Source organism: Colossoma macropomum, unplaced genomic scaffold, assembly GCF_904425465.1.
Source record: "Colossoma macropomum unplaced genomic scaffold, Colossoma_macropomum, whole genome shotgun sequence".
Taxonomy (NCBI): domain Eukaryota; kingdom Metazoa; phylum Chordata; class Actinopteri; order Characiformes; family Serrasalmidae; genus Colossoma; species Colossoma macropomum.
In genome coordinates, this window is record NW_023494805.1 from 17,289,616 (window position 1) to 17,307,399 (window position 17,784).

The 17,784-nt window shown below is 39.4% G+C and overlaps 1 protein-coding gene across 4 annotated transcripts; it reads right to left on the bottom strand.

The window, feature by feature from the left end:
• Positions 1–2,515: 2,515 nt before the first annotated feature.
• On the bottom strand, positions 2,516–16,519 carry puf60b (poly-U binding splicing factor b). 4 transcript variants are annotated; one of them, XM_036596144.1, is made up of 12 exons: positions 16,432–16,519; positions 15,139–15,232; positions 14,528–14,623; positions 12,843–12,932; positions 11,876–11,926; positions 8,422–8,583; positions 8,176–8,268; positions 6,215–6,428; positions 5,280–5,470; positions 4,792–4,882; positions 4,401–4,669; positions 2,516–2,924 (listed from the first exon to the last, which is right to left on the bottom strand). In XM_036596144.1, exons 3-12 carry the CDS (start codon positions 14,606–14,608, stop codon positions 2,625–2,627), a joined length of 1,542 nt encoding a protein of 513 aa, XP_036452037.1. In that variant the 5' UTR covers positions 14,609–14,623; positions 15,139–15,232; positions 16,432–16,519; the 3' UTR covers positions 2,516–2,624. The 4 variants fall into 4 exon arrangements, with proteins under 4 accessions (XP_036452037.1, XP_036452038.1, XP_036452036.1 ...); XM_036596145.1 differs by having other exon boundaries at positions 4,792–4,879; positions 15,139–15,235; positions 16,432–16,508; XM_036596143.1 differs by having other exon boundaries at positions 15,139–15,235; positions 16,432–16,508.
• Between the last annotated feature and the right edge of the window lie 1,265 nt (positions 16,520–17,784).

Consider the following 17,784-nt stretch of genomic DNA (forward strand, 5'->3'; position numbering starts at 1 on the left):
GTGTGTGTGTGTACATATATGTATATATATATAATGCATATATATATAATGTTTATGTATATGCATATGTGTGTGTGTGTGTGTGTGTGTGTATATATATATATACATATATGAGAATTCCACAGATTTTTAAAAAAACTCTACATTATTAACCTGTTTAGATGTAAACAGAGTCATTCAGAGTGGTTTGATTTGAGATGCTCTGTTCCAGAGAAACTGATCACAGTGGTGGTGATAGGAACCAGACGTCTGAAGGGTTTTAAAGCTTCCTCACATAAAGTTTAAATGGTTATGAATACACTGCCTAATGCCTGAGACATTGTTTTATGAGTTCTGTTGGTTTAGATAAAGTTTTGGCCCAATGCATAATTTTTTAAGGTCCATGCATGGTGAAGAGGTACACGCAGGGTGTTTTACACTGTTAGAGGTTAAAGGTTCTGTGCAGGTACATTTTTCGTTCAGCAAGGTACAAACAATGTAAATGTTCCCTCAAAGGTACAACAGTGGTTTTAATATCCAACTGTGTCCCTTAAATAAGTTTTTCCCAGTGTAAATGTACATATTTGTACCTTTTCATGATCTAATGTTTTAAAATGGAGCAATGTATGTGGAGTTAACACAACTTAGAAAATATAATTTCAATGGATTATGGTACAATTATGTTCCCTGACCAAAGGTACTGAGATGTACGCTTGGTGGCAACACCCCAATGCTATTTCTGCTGTTTTGTCTGAGAGTGTAAGGCAAAATAGTACCCAAAGATTTTTTTTCACATTTACCACTATTTTACCATTTTCAGTATTAAAAATAAAAACTCAAAAGACACCTGTTTAGTTTACTGGTTGTTTTAGGTAATAAATGTTTTTTATAAATGTGTAATAAGGCATGTGAAGAAGCTCCACAAATAAACAAAGCAGAAAAAGGTCAGACTTTTTTCTTGAGTGGTGTGTTTATTTTCACATATGTATATATATATATATATATATATATATATATATATATATATATATGTATATATATGTGTGTATGTATGTATGTATATATGTATACTGTGTTGAGCTTTAACTCGTCTATTAAATGTGGTTTATTGTGCGAGTGCGCCCCCTGCTGTCCGAACGTCGAACGTGTCTCTGTGCTAGTTTAACAGCTGACATATACTGTACTACACATGACGTTAAAAAGATGATAGACAGCTGTATTTATGCGATAACATCACAGTTGCCAAGTGCTTCTGTATTTTTCATATTTTACCTCAATTGTACGCTCATAAATGAGGATTTCCCCCCGCAGAACCACTGACTTAAATGGTGGCGTGTTCATGAGAAAAGACCCGCAGAACGACGTGTTTCCAGTGAAAGAGATCTGCTGCATTGTTTTTCGCTTTAATATAGCATTTTACATTTTATCTTGGATGTCTATACATTTATACCTATCAGCCAGAACATTAAAACCACCTCCTTGTTTCTACCCTCACTGTGCATTTTATCAGCTCCACTTATCATAATAGTACTACAGAACTTTGTAGTTCTACAATTACAGACTGTAGTCCATCTGTTTCTCTGAATACTTTGTTAGCCCCCTTTTACCTTGTTCTCCAGTGGTCGGGACCCCCTGGGGTGCGAACTGTATTTTTTGAAACTTTAAGAATGTTCATGTACTACATCAGACAAAAAGTGATGAATATGATTTCTGATATGGGCCTTTAAGAGGTTTTCCTTTGCTTCAAATAAGGTCATCTGATGCATGGACGTTTAAAACACAGTTGCACCTGATATGACTTAGTTTAGTTCAAGGCAACTAGACTTGCCCTGCTATTTTAAATACAACTGGTTAATTCTTAGCTTATTCTTCACAGCCATTTTTAGATGGCTAATAGATAATTAGATAATTGGGTGTTCGTCGTTCATCATCATTCAAGATTGGAGCTTATGTTAGAGTTTACAGCATGAAAAATTGGACAAAACTTTCAGTGTATTTAAATTCCACATTAACACTCAAGCAGTATTCAATACCATCAGATTTGTGTGATATAAAGCACATCAGAGACCAATAAACTCATCTATATCAGGACTGTTTAAACCTCTGGCCTTATTAGCAACATTAACCTAGGCATCATATTTATAAAGCATGGCTATGTCAATACACAGGACTCCACATCGTCATTCCTCCAAACATGTGATTCACCAACAAAGTGTGGCATATTTGAAGAATTTATTGTTTCGATAAATCCGGAACCAATGACTCCAACACAATGTTTAGAATCTTAACAGAATGTTAGTGATGCAAAAACTGTTTATTTAAAAGTGGGGGAGAAAAAAAAAGTTTTCTTATGGCTGGGCTGGGACACAGGGGTGCAAAGAGGGAAGTGATTTTTGACTAATTAGAAAACAACTTGTAAATAACCATAAAAAAAAAGTATTTCACAGTAGGTGATGACAAATCATGACACGCACATACTTTTCTAAGCCAAATCCCACCAATGGGACTGTCCCCAATATTATTATTGACATCAATAAAAAAATAATTACAAGTTTAAAAGAGGCCCAAAACTCTAGCAGCAGTGATGGAGGCTGAGTGAGTTTGAGCGGGTGGAGAAAAGGTTGGCGGCCGTTTTTGAGGCAGTCTTATGCGGACAGGTCGCTATTATTGAACCGCTCCTGATCGTAGACCTCGGCAACAACCTTGCGACCTGCGAACCACCTGTTGTTAAGGGCCTGGATGGCCTTGTTCATTTCTTCGGTGTCGGAGAACTCCACAAAGATCTTCACAATGATCTCGGCATCCTCCTCCTCTCCCTGGCGTTCCTGGTAGATGATGACCCGGTTCACAGCACCAAATTTCCCGCATTCCTCCGTCACTTCCCCCTCCAGGTCATCATCGATGTCCTCAGGCCCCACCATGTTGCGCAACACCATTACTGTGGACTATACATCAGAAACAAGAAAAGGAAAAACAATTTTACAAGTTCACAAACCTCTCATGTGATCAGAATTATCATAAAAGACGAGTTCCCAACAAGTTCAATGTATTGATTAGAATTCCTCCCAATACTACTGTACTGATTATAAAACAGATGAAAATACTGAATCATGTTTATTTTAAGTTTAGACAAGCATGTTTCAAATAAGATCTACTGCCACTGTGTGATCAGTCATTCTTCAGCGCCTTTACAACAAGTATGTAGCTCAAGCAGTGTTCACTCGCAAACCATGGACATGAATGACTGGGGAGGCAGAGCAAGGGATTTGCAAACCACGGAGCAGGCACTGCTGATTGGTGGATTTTTCTGTTTTTTTTTTTATTTGATCAGACTTTGAGCCAACAGTATCTATGTAGATGATCTGTACAATAGTTACATACAAATCACATTGCTGATACACAGCATGATGATGAGGCTAAAGGGGAATTCTACTGATTTTTCAAAATTTCCGTAATTCAGAGTGGTCTGACCTGAAATGCTACGTTTCACAGAAACTCGCAGAGTCAGTTGTTCTCAGTGGTGGTGATAGGAGTCAGACATCTAAAGTGTTCAATGCCTCTTAAAGCTTCCTCACAAAATGTTATGATATGAAATGGTAAAGAATACCCTGCCTGATGTCTGAGACAATGTTTTACAATAGTTTTGATATTAGATTATGGCCAATTTCTTTTCTAGTCTCCAAAGAATACTTACTGTTTCAGATTTCCCACATCAACATTACACATAAAAGCCCAGAAGACAATCTTTTTGGATGGTAAATAAAATGACTATATTTATGTTTTAGACATCTCAATCCCTGCTTCCTGTCACCACCTCTGTAAAAACATCAGAGTCAGTATGTTTCTCTAGAATGGAGCAGTTTATTTCATATCCACTCTGAAGGACTTTGTTTACATCCAACCATTGAATTATGCAGACATTTTGAAAAATGTATAAAAATCCCCCTAACCTGCTTGGCCAAGTGCTGCTCCTTAAAAGCTTCAGTTAAAGACTACAGACGTTGGAAAATACAGCTTTTATTCCTTCAAAGACCACCTCAGAATCCTGGCATCTTATGGTGTTTAATTCCGGATTTAGTAATAAAGCCAAGCACTGTAAAACTGTGTGTCTACTACAATACATCTCAGTTCATGCAAGTGGGCTTGAGTTTGAAATCCATCAGTTCCAGTTGTGCCTGGCCTGGTCACATCTCAAAGTCTCGGGTTCGGCTTGAATTTCATGCTCGCGCAAACCTTTAACAATGACTTCCTGATATCCTACGGATGCATTTCTTACAAAGCTTTTGAATGTCAAGACTTCATAAGTAGGAAATTGCAACATCCAACAAGCACTGTAAGGTAGCATAACACTGCATCTCAATCCAGCTTTTTTTTTTTTAAGTAGTTCAGCCTTTCATCTACAAAGTAGATCTCAAGCTCACCCCTGATTGCGCGACTGCGTGTCTGCCTCCGCTGCTGCCGAGTTGCTCATGCTCACTCGCACGCTCTGGTCCTAGACCGTCTGCCCGGGCTGCGTTTTCCTCTCGCTGCTTTTCTTCTACTTCTTTCTTGGTCTCGGCAGGCAGCTGCAGCGTGGTGGCTGTAGGTGTTCCTGTAGATGTGGTGGATGTAACAGGAGGCGATGCCAGCACCGGGTTAACCAGGCCAACCTGTGGGACCACAGGGAGGGTCGGTCGAACAGGTGTTACACCTATGAAAGGAAAAGGAAAAAAGCATTAGCATTGAGATCACGCAGACAGCCAATATTTTCTTCTGAGATCAGTTGAGTGTGGATGTGTAAAAGGTATAATTCTCTAAGAACAGATGTCAGACCTGTAATTAAGCCCGGGGCCTGGGCCGCCAGCACAGCCTGAGGAAGCCCAATTTGCTGGCTGAGGATTTGGGCTGGGGATACCAACGCCTCCTTCAGCAAACGCCAGCAAGGGGAAACAGTGAAATCATGACATTGAAATGGTTATGCTGCTTTTACAAATTGAATCATACAATGTTTGGAATTTCTATCAGGCTCAGACATGTTTGATGGAGTTTTGTCTTCCATCTAATTAAAATGACCAAAATCTTATAAGCGTAAAAAAGGGTATATATAATTTAAAAATCCAATAGGTGCCTTATACTGAATTTAAGCTATTGCATGGAAATCGGTTAAGAAAAAGACTAGAATGAAGCTAACAATCACAAAATTAAGTAAGAAATATTAATGTTAAATAAAAATTACAACGGCAGTGTTCAAAGCCTGAATTCTTCCTTAAGCATTAAAATCACCAGTTGTTCCCTGTAAAACTGGAGTAAGAAGTTCTCACCTGAGCTGTGATCTTAGCAGTGGCAGCAGCAGCTGCAACAGCTGCAGCAGGGGGCAAACCACCAGGTGTTGTGGGGGTCAACAGGGGCATTGGAGGGGTTACAGCCTTCCCCACCCTCAGGTACTGACCTCCAAGGTCAAACAGGTTCATGGAGGACACTGCATCTATGGCTGACTGAGGCTTTTCATATTCTACCCATGTGTTCAGACAGAAAAACAGAAATCAATGCAAGGAATCTTCTTATTCATCCAGCTGCGATTCAGTTAGTTTGGACTGCAACGGTGTATTTTGTGGTCTCAATTTACAACAAAGTAATAATAAGAAGCTGCTTTCGGTTTTGTAACCAGTAAACTGAGAACTCTAAGCTTCCAGTGTAAGTCACACTGTTGTTACAAATAACCCCCTTAGACTATAAAAGACAGTCATACCAACTCCACCCAATAGTGATGCTCACTGGAAGCAAATGTCCTGGTTTATTCCTACTGCTTAGCACGACTGCCATGAAGTCTGTTACAGACACCCTAGTTGCAACATATATGCTACTACTATGACTATTAGTCTGGCCAAAACACCTAGACTTCACCTATGACCTCATAAATTTACCTAAAGGAAAATTCCCTAAGAAATGCTGATAAAAAGCCTGAAAAATAATCACCTCTCTGAACCTGAACATGCTAGGATTACAAAGTTTGAGAAATATTAGATCACCCATTCCAGAATATTTTATTGATTGGAATCACATTGAGTTATAAATAAAATAAAAATAATTTTCCCACCACTAAAACATATCTAACTACCCAAAAAAAGAAGAAGACAATTCGCCTAAACACTGACTTCTAAAAGCCTGAATGTTTCACTTGTCATTATCAGTCCAACACTTTATAACTGAGCTAAGTTTCTACGTAGTCTTTCTCTACTCTTATAGACCTGCTCACCAATGAAGCAGTAGCCCTTGTGCTTCCCTGTGGTGGGCTCCCGGGCCAGCATGCAGCTTTTTATCTTGCCGAAGGCCTCAAAGACGCTCTTGATGTCATCGTCAGACAGGTCCGGATGCACCGAGGATACATAAATTCGGTTGTAGGCGCGCGCCTCCTCTGCCAGTTGGTCAATGATGGGCTGCGCCTGTCCGATGTTACTTGGCCGCCCCACCTACAGCACACATACCAGCACAGGGGCTACTGAGCGCAAGTGTATGAAGATAAGCGAGTGGCTGAATGTGTGTGGTATCCAAATATGTGCCTTAGCGCATCTGTCAGCTGATGCATTATGAAGGCAGACAAGCTTGTTTACAAATTTAACTGCAAAGCTACCTAACCCTTCCACCAAGCTTTTACCAGTATCCCTCTGCTTACAAGACCTTACCAACTTCATGGCAAACAAGCTTTTGTTTCATTCTTCCAGTTCCATCAGTCCACTGCTCCCATAATATGAACAAAATTACAATTTTTGTAGGAAGCCATCTCCTGCACTGCACTAGCAAAATTATATAATGCTACACAAAGAAAAAATGTTACATCTATAACAAACAAATAACTTGGCTAGCTGGAAGTACTTTTTGAGGTACTGCACTAGCACTTCCACACTACCTGTGCAGCTTTCCATACTGACAACAAATACTGCAAGTGGAAATTAGCTTTGTTTCCGTCAGAAAAAGAAATAGTGAACAGTGTGCTCCTAAATGTGGATGTATTGCGATTGTGAAGATTGAAAGTTTATTTTGTTGGCTTGTGCAGTATCTGTGCTGCAGGTGGGGCGGCCAAGCAACACCAGCCAGGCACAGCCCATCATCAGCACACTCCGGCCGCGAGAGAGACGCGCGAGAAACTCGCGCACGAGTGTGCGCCCAGCCTCTGCAGCTCCTACAGAAAACAGAGCTCCAAAAACAGGACAGCAAAGAAGCCACATGGCAAACACAGGTTAGTTCACAGACGTGAAAATGCTCACACAGAACACGCATAAACAACACAGCATACACAAATCCACACAAACAGCACAAACACAAGAAGGCCCCACTGCCGCTCTTACTCCCACACACTCACAGGCACGAACACATCAGATTCAAGAGTAAAACACAAAACAAGAACAGTAGCAAAGCTCTTCAAGTTCTTTTGCCCCTTTTCTTCTGAAAACTGCTTAGAGGTTTGCGGAACATGTTTTTGCTGTTTGAACAGAGAAAGAAGCATGACACTAGAGGACAGTAATTTTGAGCAGTTAGTGATCCCATTTAGCTGCTATTTCGAAGCTGAAATAGTAGTACACTCAACTAAGGCCTGTTTCACACATACAACCTCTGCAGTACATGAGCAAGCTTGCACGAATTCACCACTCACACATACTATTATTATTCTGGAAATCACCGCCTCTTGTAACCACGTACTACAGCTAGTCAATTTTTATTGTTTTTTTTTTTTAATATAGTTTATTTCTCTATATTTTGCTGAATGAAGTCTGTTGCACGCATATAAAAAAAACGAACAAAACGAGTCTGAAAATTTTGCCTGAAAACAAAATTAAAAGCAAGATGTAATTCTTGTCACACAGAGGTAGTATAGTGAAAACAGCCCACACTCATTATGTTGATCATGAATTTAATCATGAGAGAGTAAGAGGCAAAACTTCTCAAATCTGTGTAAAAACTGTGTATGAATCCATATATCTACTTATTGGTGTAATTAGAATTTTTGCATTGAAACAGGTTAAAGAAAACATTGGTCTTACAAACATGGTTAAGGCTTAGTCAAAAAATTGTCAGATTTACTACCATTTTCCACCCATTTAGACTTAAATATTAAACAATGAGGAAAAGAATGTTTTGCAGTAACTAAGCTCAACACATCAGTTTCCACTGAAGTAGTAACTCTGGCTTCATCCCATACTCTAATGGCCCACTACCCACCTTTATGTTCCTCCCACCCAGCATGACTGAATTCATTTGCTCCAGGGCCAGTTGAGCCGCCTCAGGCACCTCGTACTCCACAAAAGCAAAGCCCTGCAAGAAAGAGAAAAAATAAAATAAGAACACAAGCCTACTGTTTGCCACTTATTCACCCACAAAGTTATATTTATTTCTGTGGTACAATCAGATGTCAGCAGAATTTAAATGACTTTGAGAAAACTACTGTGACACAAGATGAAAGCATGCCTTGTGTTTCATGGTGACAGAGTCCCAGGACATGTCGATGCTCTTGATGGGACCGAACGGGGCAAAGGCCTGCCGAATGGTGTCCTCGCCAAGCTCGTAATAGATGGAACCCACATAGACCCGACACATGATTGCCAGAGCTCGCTGCCTCTGTGCTGCCACCTGGTGGTCAGGTAGGGGAGAAACAGAGAGAGGTAATACTGACTGCTGAAGAATGCTAAAGGAGACAACACAACAAACAAAAATGGCAAACATCTTCACTACAGTTTCAAACAAGTGCCTGAATAAGTAGCTCCTAGTTCTAGTCGTCTTCAGTTTTCATATTCATTTGTGTATTAACTTACAACTTATGCATATAAGCCAGGGAGTTAATTGAGAAGATGCAGAGAAGCCCTTTGGTTCACTTTGACAGTGATGAAGCAAGCTCAGGGGTTTTACTGTGGGCCTGCACAGCACACATTTCAGAACATGTACAGTTATGACTGCATGGATTCCAAACAAGATTGTCAACATATTCAACAAAATCCATACCAGCACAAAAACACTAATACGAGCTTAAACCTGAAGTGTTTTCCTTGAAGGCTTTTGGACTTACACTGGAATTCTGCAAGAGGAAGGATGGTTCTGCACAAACAACATAACGTAATGGTATTTAATGAACATAATATGTTCAATTACAATCTTCAGATCAGGGGTGCTCAATCCTGGTCCTGGAGATCTACCACCCTGCAAAAAAGGTCAGATCCAACACACCTGGGGCTAATATTCAGATGCCTCTGAAGGCCTTCATTACCTGACTGAGGTGTTTTTGATTAGAACTGGACCTAAACTCTGCAGTGTGGTAGATCTCCAGGACCAGGATTGGGCACCCCTGCTTTAGATAATTTGCCTACCAAATCAAAATCGCCTCTGTTTCTTTTAGATTGCTGTGTTGACTGCTAGCCCTCTTTTATATCAGACCAAGGTGCCATGGATAGTTTACAGCATATTTGCAAAGGAGACATGGATTTCCAACATCCCCAAAACACAACCAACACGCACACACACACCCAGACACTCACTGTACATAAAGTGTATCTGTATTGATGAGCACTGGAATGTGGCCACACTAAAGACACTTTTCCACAGAACAGTGTGATATGACAGTTCGGTTACTAATCTGAACCCAGAACTATCTGTACCCTACTCGAGTACCCGGGTCCATTTCCCATCATGCAATGGTACATGTGATAGGAAGGGTTCTCAGTAGGTTGTGTGGTGCTGACATTCCATACCACAGTAAACACAATGAGTGCATTTACATGCACTTAATAATCTGATCACTACTGAAAATCAGATTGTCAGTAATTTGTTCAACATGTTTACATGCACATGGGTAATCAGATAATGGGAAACTTCAGGTCTACATGAGTCAGGCAATAATCTGCTTTCTGCTTTGCAGCCCACCAATAAGCTCACAGAATAAGATGTGATGTAAACATAACGAATAACTCAAACGTCATGCCACGGCTTTTTTTTTTAAATGAGGAATTTTCCAGAACATAAGAATATACATCAGCTACACGGAGAAGAATATTAAATTTCTTCATTTTGTCAGCATCACTCCAAAAGTGTTTTGTTGCCATCTCGAGGGTTCTCTGTTAACGCTGTTTGCTGTTTCCAGGACAGCACTCAACAAATCAGAATGAAGGAATACATGCACTGAAAAATCAGATTACGGAGCTAAATATAAACTGTATTTCTTCCAATCACATCCTTAAAGGGGACCCATTACACTTTGTTTTGGTTTTTCCCTTTCCTTTGGTGTTTTACATAGCTTTTTGTGCTTTTTTAAATAGTCTGCAAAGTTACAAAGGTCAAAGTATATGACAGAGGATGCAAGTCTCTCCCAAAGATACCACTTTTCTCAGCTGCCTGAAACGCCTCGTCGGAATACCAGCCCATTTCCTTTGTTACAAGATGACGCCCTCTCATAACACAACCCTTACTGCCCACCTACCGGCAAGGTTGACACATTCTTACACAACACACAGCAACTACTGGAGGCCAGGAAGAGTTTGTTCAGTTTTGTATCCACATTGAAAGCACATTAGTGGGCAGGACTTAAAGACATAGGAGCTCTAACAGATTGTTTCAGTTAGAGGGTGAAAAGAGATGCACAGAATGAGAAAAATGTGTTTTTAGAACACTGAAGCATGTAAATCCATTCTAGCACACCTCAAAAATAAAAATGAGCGTAATAGGTCCTCTTTAATCCGATCTAAGAAACCTGAGTATGCTGTTTATATGACCATTTGAATAATCAGATATCTGATGAAATTCGATAACGATCATATTATTGGTATGCATGTAAATGCAGTCAATGGTAGCAACAATGAAAGAGCTTCAAGCTCGGATTTACTTTTTACTCTGTACTCTGACACCAACTAAGGCCAGCACAGGTGGGCAATATGCCAAAAATATGTCGAGATATTTCAAAAACTTACACAATAAACTATATTTATTTTTTCTGGTATCTGGTCAGTTGGAACCCACCAAAAAAACACAGTAGTGCCACATTTAAAATATACCAGCAAAAACTATCAATACAATAATTTATATTTAACATTTGACATACTGCACTAAATCCAATTAAACAGGACTAATTGTGCTCTTCTTTGTAATTAAAAATGCAGTTGGTCAGTGTTCTTTAAGCACTGACGATATCCACAATATACTTAGAAAAGGATACTGTGATACAAATCACCATTATATTGTCATATTGCCCAGCCCTACTGGCTAGCAAGTCTTTTTGAGGAATAGCGACAACACTGTTTGACCATTCAACGGTCTGCGCTACTCCTAGCTCCACTCGTTTTTCAGTAAGCTTCGTACCATGGCAAGAAGGGCAACTAAATTCAGCACGGTTACCCAGGTACAGTATCAAAAGTAACTGTGCGAATTTAGTCATGTGTGACCAAGTGCTGGTAGTCATGCAATGACAGTCAAGTGCTGGTGGATTGAGTGCTTGTAGTCATGCAATGATAATGAAACTGGAAAAGGTAACTGTTAAGAACAGACCTAGGCTCTTTAAACGCATGTTCTAAACACCCTCTTATTCCTTCTCTCACCTACATCTCAGCCCAAATACAATTCCATGCATTACAATTACTAGAATGGTGAACGTCATGTAAAAGTGTGCCTTCAGATAAAAAAAAAAAAAAAAAAAAAAAACCCTGTCCATTTATGTTTGTTGTTATGTTATGCAATGGGTGACCAAACACAAACACATTTCATTCGCAGCAAAAAAATAAAATAAAAAGCCATGTCTACTTTTGAAATATGCTGAGGCAAATGTCTGGTCATCAGTTTTGAAAATCTGGCCTGGTTAAGTTAGTCTAAAAAGGGTAACAGTCATAGTACCAAAATGCGCACAAAGAATGAAAACAAAAATGAGTTTAATATTTCTATTGACCGATTGTAAAGGTGAGAGAGGATCTCCAAAGCCCATAGTCACTGCTGCCATCTGAAACACAGTAAAGATGGAAAAGTGCTGAAAAGTAGGTTAGATATTTCTTTTTTTGGTTTTGTTTAATTTCTTTTTGCAAGACAGACATTAAAATACAGACAGAAGACAGAAGTCAGAACTTGCAGCTGCCTGTCTAGTCTGTAACTGATTGAAGTACCTCACTTCACTTAAAGCCATGTCTTAACATCCCATTTTTAAACTGCATCACTAGACCGCCACAGCAGAACACACACAGGCCAGGCAAGAAGACGAAACAGCACCAAGTTAGTCTGAACACTTTAAACTTCAAAACATAAGGTGGTAAAATAAGGTCCATCTGGGGCATGCACTAATACTGACACAATCATGTATTATTGATGCGTTTAGTAAGATGAAAAATAACCGATATAAGTAGTGATGTAGTTATAAACTGGGCACATTACTTGGATATGTCAGCAACTGACTAACTTTTTAATCCTCTGCAAAGATCATTAAGTATTGCACTGCACTGATTAAATATGATCTGTCACAGACAAAAATTTCAACGTTAACGCAAACTCAAAAAATACTAGAAGCTGTAAGAATGGTAATCGTAACAGGGCACTAGTTTCACTTTAAGCCATGCATCAGCATTTCCATCTAAACACCTAAATATCACACTCACACTCCCAAAATTGTTAGTTTCTGCTACGAGTCTATAAATGAAGGGTTCCATGTTTGCCTAAAACTATTCAAGCTGTATTCTCCATCATCATCCATTCAGTCCTAGACTGCTCTGCATATGAAATACTGGAATATACAAGTCTTACAGTTTTAATTTTATTATATGCTTTCAGTACCCCCCTGACAGACAATTTTATGGACTTCTGATTTGAACGATGCAGGACTCACTGGATCTCACGCTTTGCAAGAAAAGATTTTCATCTTTGCTCACCTGCAGGTTCGTAAGCTGCTGCTGTTGGTGGGCTATTGTCTGTTTGACCAGGACACTCTTAATGCTCTGCTCCATGGCATATTTCTTTGCCTGCAAAAAAATTTACAGAACACCAATGTGAGACCACAGGTGAGTACTTTCGACTATCTAACCCCAAAGATGGTGCAATGGTAGGACTAGGTGATTTATATGTAATGTAAATTAGAGTTGCACAGATACCTATCCCCTATCTGTATCGGTGCTGATACCGGCACTTAAACGCAGGATCAGTATTGGCAATGGAGATACAGATACCACAACACAACGTCTGATGAGCGCCAGTAGACGGAACTTAACACGTCGGCGGTGTAGGTTGATATGCAATGTAAACATATGTAAAAATGCTCATGGCAAAATCTGTAACGGCAGCATCTTCTGGAAAGGCAGTAGTAGTTGGTGATATACTGTTTGGTATTTTTCCAAAGCTGTTGGTTTCACCGATATGTCACAAATACATCAGACAACGCAACATACAAACAGCATAAAACACATTAACAGTAATCTTTTACCAGAATGGCTGAGCCACACTTTTTTTTAAGTAATCACTCATCTCCCACTGTGTAGTCAGTCACAGTCTGAGTTACCAGTAGTGCAGGTTGTAATCGAGGGAGCGAACATCACAGAGACATATGGAAGAAACCACTGGTCTCTTGGGGTAATGATAGCCTTTAGTCTTGGTTTAACCAATAGTATATTGTACTGAACTACAGCAGTTTGACGCTCGAAGACGTAAGCTTGAGTGTACAAGACACACATATTAGACAAATGACTTGAGAATTCTGAATGTGAAACAACCCTTTGCTGCTGAGCCAGTGACGCTGCAAAGACCATAGTTGTATCTATATATTGTTTAATTCTGTTCTTAACTATTTTGCACAATAAATACTTATCGCTAATATATAATACTAAATGCTAACTATATATATTACATAGTCAAATATAGGTTAGTCTTAAGCATCTAAAATGGTGTATATACAATATACAACAAGTAAATACCACTCATTCCGGCTTGATATGTTGTATTAGTGACAAGAAACACCGCTTTTACCTAAATAAAATATTTAAAAGGTGGAACTCTACATATCAGAACTCATAAGCTAGTTAGGTTAAAGAGTTAATATAAATATTGGGTGATACTGAAGGGTCAGTTATCGATATCACAAGGGAAAAATGGGGCATCGGTGCATTCCTAAATTTGCCTAGTAATTATTTTCTGTAAATTAATGTCAAGGCCTGTTTTTTGACCAAGAACATCAGTAATCTGTCATACACGCGGTTGTGATGTCATGTACACAGTACATGGCTTGTTTCTTATTAGTCTGACTAATCAAAGGCAGTTCATGGGCTGTGTTATTGGGTTATATTTTCTCACTTACAATTGTTGATATGTAGGCTATAATTAAAATTGAAGCACTTGCAAACTGAAGAGTGCACTTTTTCAAATTGAGATTTTGATATGATATGAAAATAATTCCCTTTGTCTACATATTAACTATTAATCTTTTAGTCCTATGACTTGTACACAATTTAAACATAAAGGCTCCTGGCTCAACCCCAAAATGGAGCAATTAAATGTACTTAATAAAAAATAAATAAAAAAGAGCAAAATTAAAATGCAGCAAAACTAAAAAGTATAAATATATTACCCTCTGCAGTGCCTCCTGCTGCTCCGGAGTGAGGGGCGGCAGGGCCAGCTTGGAGCCCATGCCTTGACCATTCTCCATCATCAGCGCTTTGCCTCTCTGAAGGGAAAGTAAAGAAGTGAGCAAGTGAAAGCAGCATCTTTAAACCAGAGAGCAGAACTAATCTGCCAGAGCTGCTTTTATCATCTTGCAAGCAGCACACAGGAATTCAGAACTCATGAATGAATGACAGGTGGCCAGCGTGCAGGATTCTGAATAAACCTAGCAATTATCTGAATGCATTTTACATTAATTTATCCAATTTTAAAATAAATGGACACAGAACAATTAACAGAACATTATATGACTGATAAATTGTTCCAAGATATTTTAATCAAAACAGTAAATTAAAATATGCACCAACTCAACTGATTGGCAAGAGAAGAAAAATCCAAAATAATGCTCAGGTACAATAGTCAAGTACTCCCTACTGCACATTATATCCATGAAAATACACGTAACTATGCATATAAGCATCTAGCAGGAATTGTCAATCACTGAAACCTCAAAATGGTTTACCTGAATGTGGAGAAAATCTCAGCAATGACAGAAAAACCCACAAAGTCACAACTTACCTACGAGGCCACAGCTTACTGAGGAGACCAGGATGAGATGACAGTGAGAAGACTTTGCCAGATCACTCACTCACAATCTCTCAGTGACCTAAAACTGCTGAAAAACATCGAGAGACATCACCAAAACACAATACTGTAACATGCTAGCTAAAATGTAAGTGTAAAGAAACTACGCACTGGTGCGTGATAACTAGTTACTTAGCAAATGTCCACCAAAATTACCAAGAGTTTTTACAAATACTAATTTTCACAAGATTTGAAGTATTACTCCTGGCTGTATGAGCAGCAAAAATAAACGGGAACTTTATACAGTAAATATAATAGCTATAGTAGTGCTATATACACCGCGACCCCTGGTTTCTATCATCGCCACTGTAAAGAAATCTGACTATTTCTCTACAACTAACAATTTTACATGAAACCACTCTGAATGGCTTTATTTACATGTCAACGACGGAATTACGCAAAAAATGTAAAACCGGTCGAATCCCCCTTTAAAGCGATATCAGGCTTGAAAGTCAAAACAGCAGAGCGCTCCCCCTGCGGGCTAGCAGAGAGGCTAACGGCGCTTTGATTCAAATCATCCGACACGAAGAGACCGTTAGCTAATAAAGTGCTACTGTTGACTCTTCAGATACCCTCTATTATATATCTCTAAACACGGGACCGTGACTGACTACACCGTTTTATAACGGGCTCGGGAAGGTTACGGCTGAAGTACAGCCGGTTTTACCTTAGCTTAAATTAGCTTAGCGTAGCTTAGCTTAGCTTAGCGCTGCTAGCTAGTTTGCCTGCGCGGCCCACCGAGCTCTGCGGCTGCTGCTGCGAGTTCAGCTAAAACCGCGACGAGTTTTAAATGACTTCGTGTCCTTTTTTTCTTTCTTTCTAATGTCGGTTTGATTCATTTTCTCCAGTCTCTTATATCCCGCTCACAGCCCCGACATTGTGCAGTGTGGTCAACTGATACTAAATCCGAAAGCTCATATCTACAGAGTTTATCCTGTGTAAACACAATAATTTTCTATCCACCTTAAAGCATAAATGTAACTCAAATTTAAAGCACACTCTCTGTTAGTCTTGTGTCCTATAGAGCTCCGAGGCTTTAACGGTAGTTTTTGTCCTGGTTTTCACTGCAGGCCGCGTTTCACTGCGAGCCCAGACTCACTGCAGCCGGAGATTCACCGCCAGCTTCGCATGAAAGAAACGAATAACGTAGTCTACACAACGACACAAGCGGGTTATTTTAGCGGGATATATCTTTTAAATGAATTAAAATCGTATATAGATAAATACCGCAGTGTCTTGTGTTACCGCTCGCACTCTTGAGTCTCGCGCTTCTTCTCCGCGTGTGTCTCGGGAAACACGCAGCGCGCGCGCCGCCCCCTGCAGGAGAGGAACAGAGAAAACGGTCAAGGACGAAATTCAGCACCGCTGAAACACGCGGGATGTTCAACAAACACGAGCTGTATTGCCTGTGCGAGCCTTTTGAAATGTAGAAAATGCTATTTACGGAGCCCTACGGTGACATGGTGATTATTTTTTATTAAGGCGTGTCCACGAATTAATATGTTAAGGCCACGAATTACTATATTGAGGGCACACGTTACGTTTCTCATAACTTGTGGCTTAAATATATTAAATTGTGATCTTTATATAGTATTTTGTGATCTCAATATAGTAATTTGTGGTCTTGATATAGTAATTCGTGACATCAGTATAGTAGTTCGTGGCCTGGGTCTTGATTGTATGTTTTAATGAAAACAATACATTTAAATGCACAGGAACTCAACTGATTGGTAAGAAAATTGGTAAGAATAATAAATAAAACTTTGGCCATTTAAGGGGTTTAAAGCATCTCTAAATTGAGTGTGTCTCAATAGCCTGGACTCTGTTCCACATTTGAGTTGTCCCTTTACAGACTTAAGAGTGCAAATGTATTAATCTCAGACCAAACAATCTGAAACAAATCACACACTGCAGGGTACAGTGGTCAGACAGCTCACTTCCCCCAGATGTTAGGCAAATACATCCAGACATTTCCAAACTTGTGGCTTTTTGATGCGGGCTGAAAACAAACCTAAGCACACAGGAAAAGCCACTCAGGAATTCAGAAATTCATTACAGAAAATGGAAAACCCTGAGCCCTAACTTAGAGCCCAGTGAACATGTTGGGTGTTCTAAAAAATCTGTACTGAGCACCCAAAGAACAAGGCTGATTTACAAGAGAAAACCCCAACAAGTGTGGTTTGAGCATCAGTCAGCGTTCTTGAATATCACACACTCCATGAAGATGACTTCTACTCAATAGAACCTTCATATTATATAGAACCTTTTTGAAATTGTTCCATATAGCACCAAAAAGGGTTCTGCTATTGTCACAATGTCAAGCTTGCAACAACAGAAGAACCCTTTTTGGTGCTATAGAACCATTTTCGAAAAGGTTTTATATAGAACCATACAACACACTTTCCATCAATCTGAAGAACCAAAGATCCGTTTAAGCATGTAAGCGGTTCTTTGAGTTCTATATAGTTATACACAGAACCAAATTTTTACTAAAGAACCCTTAAAAAGCCATCTTTTTAAGAGTGTACGACAGCGTTAAGTGAAATAGTGCATGTCCGATATCGAGCAGTTCAGCGGAGA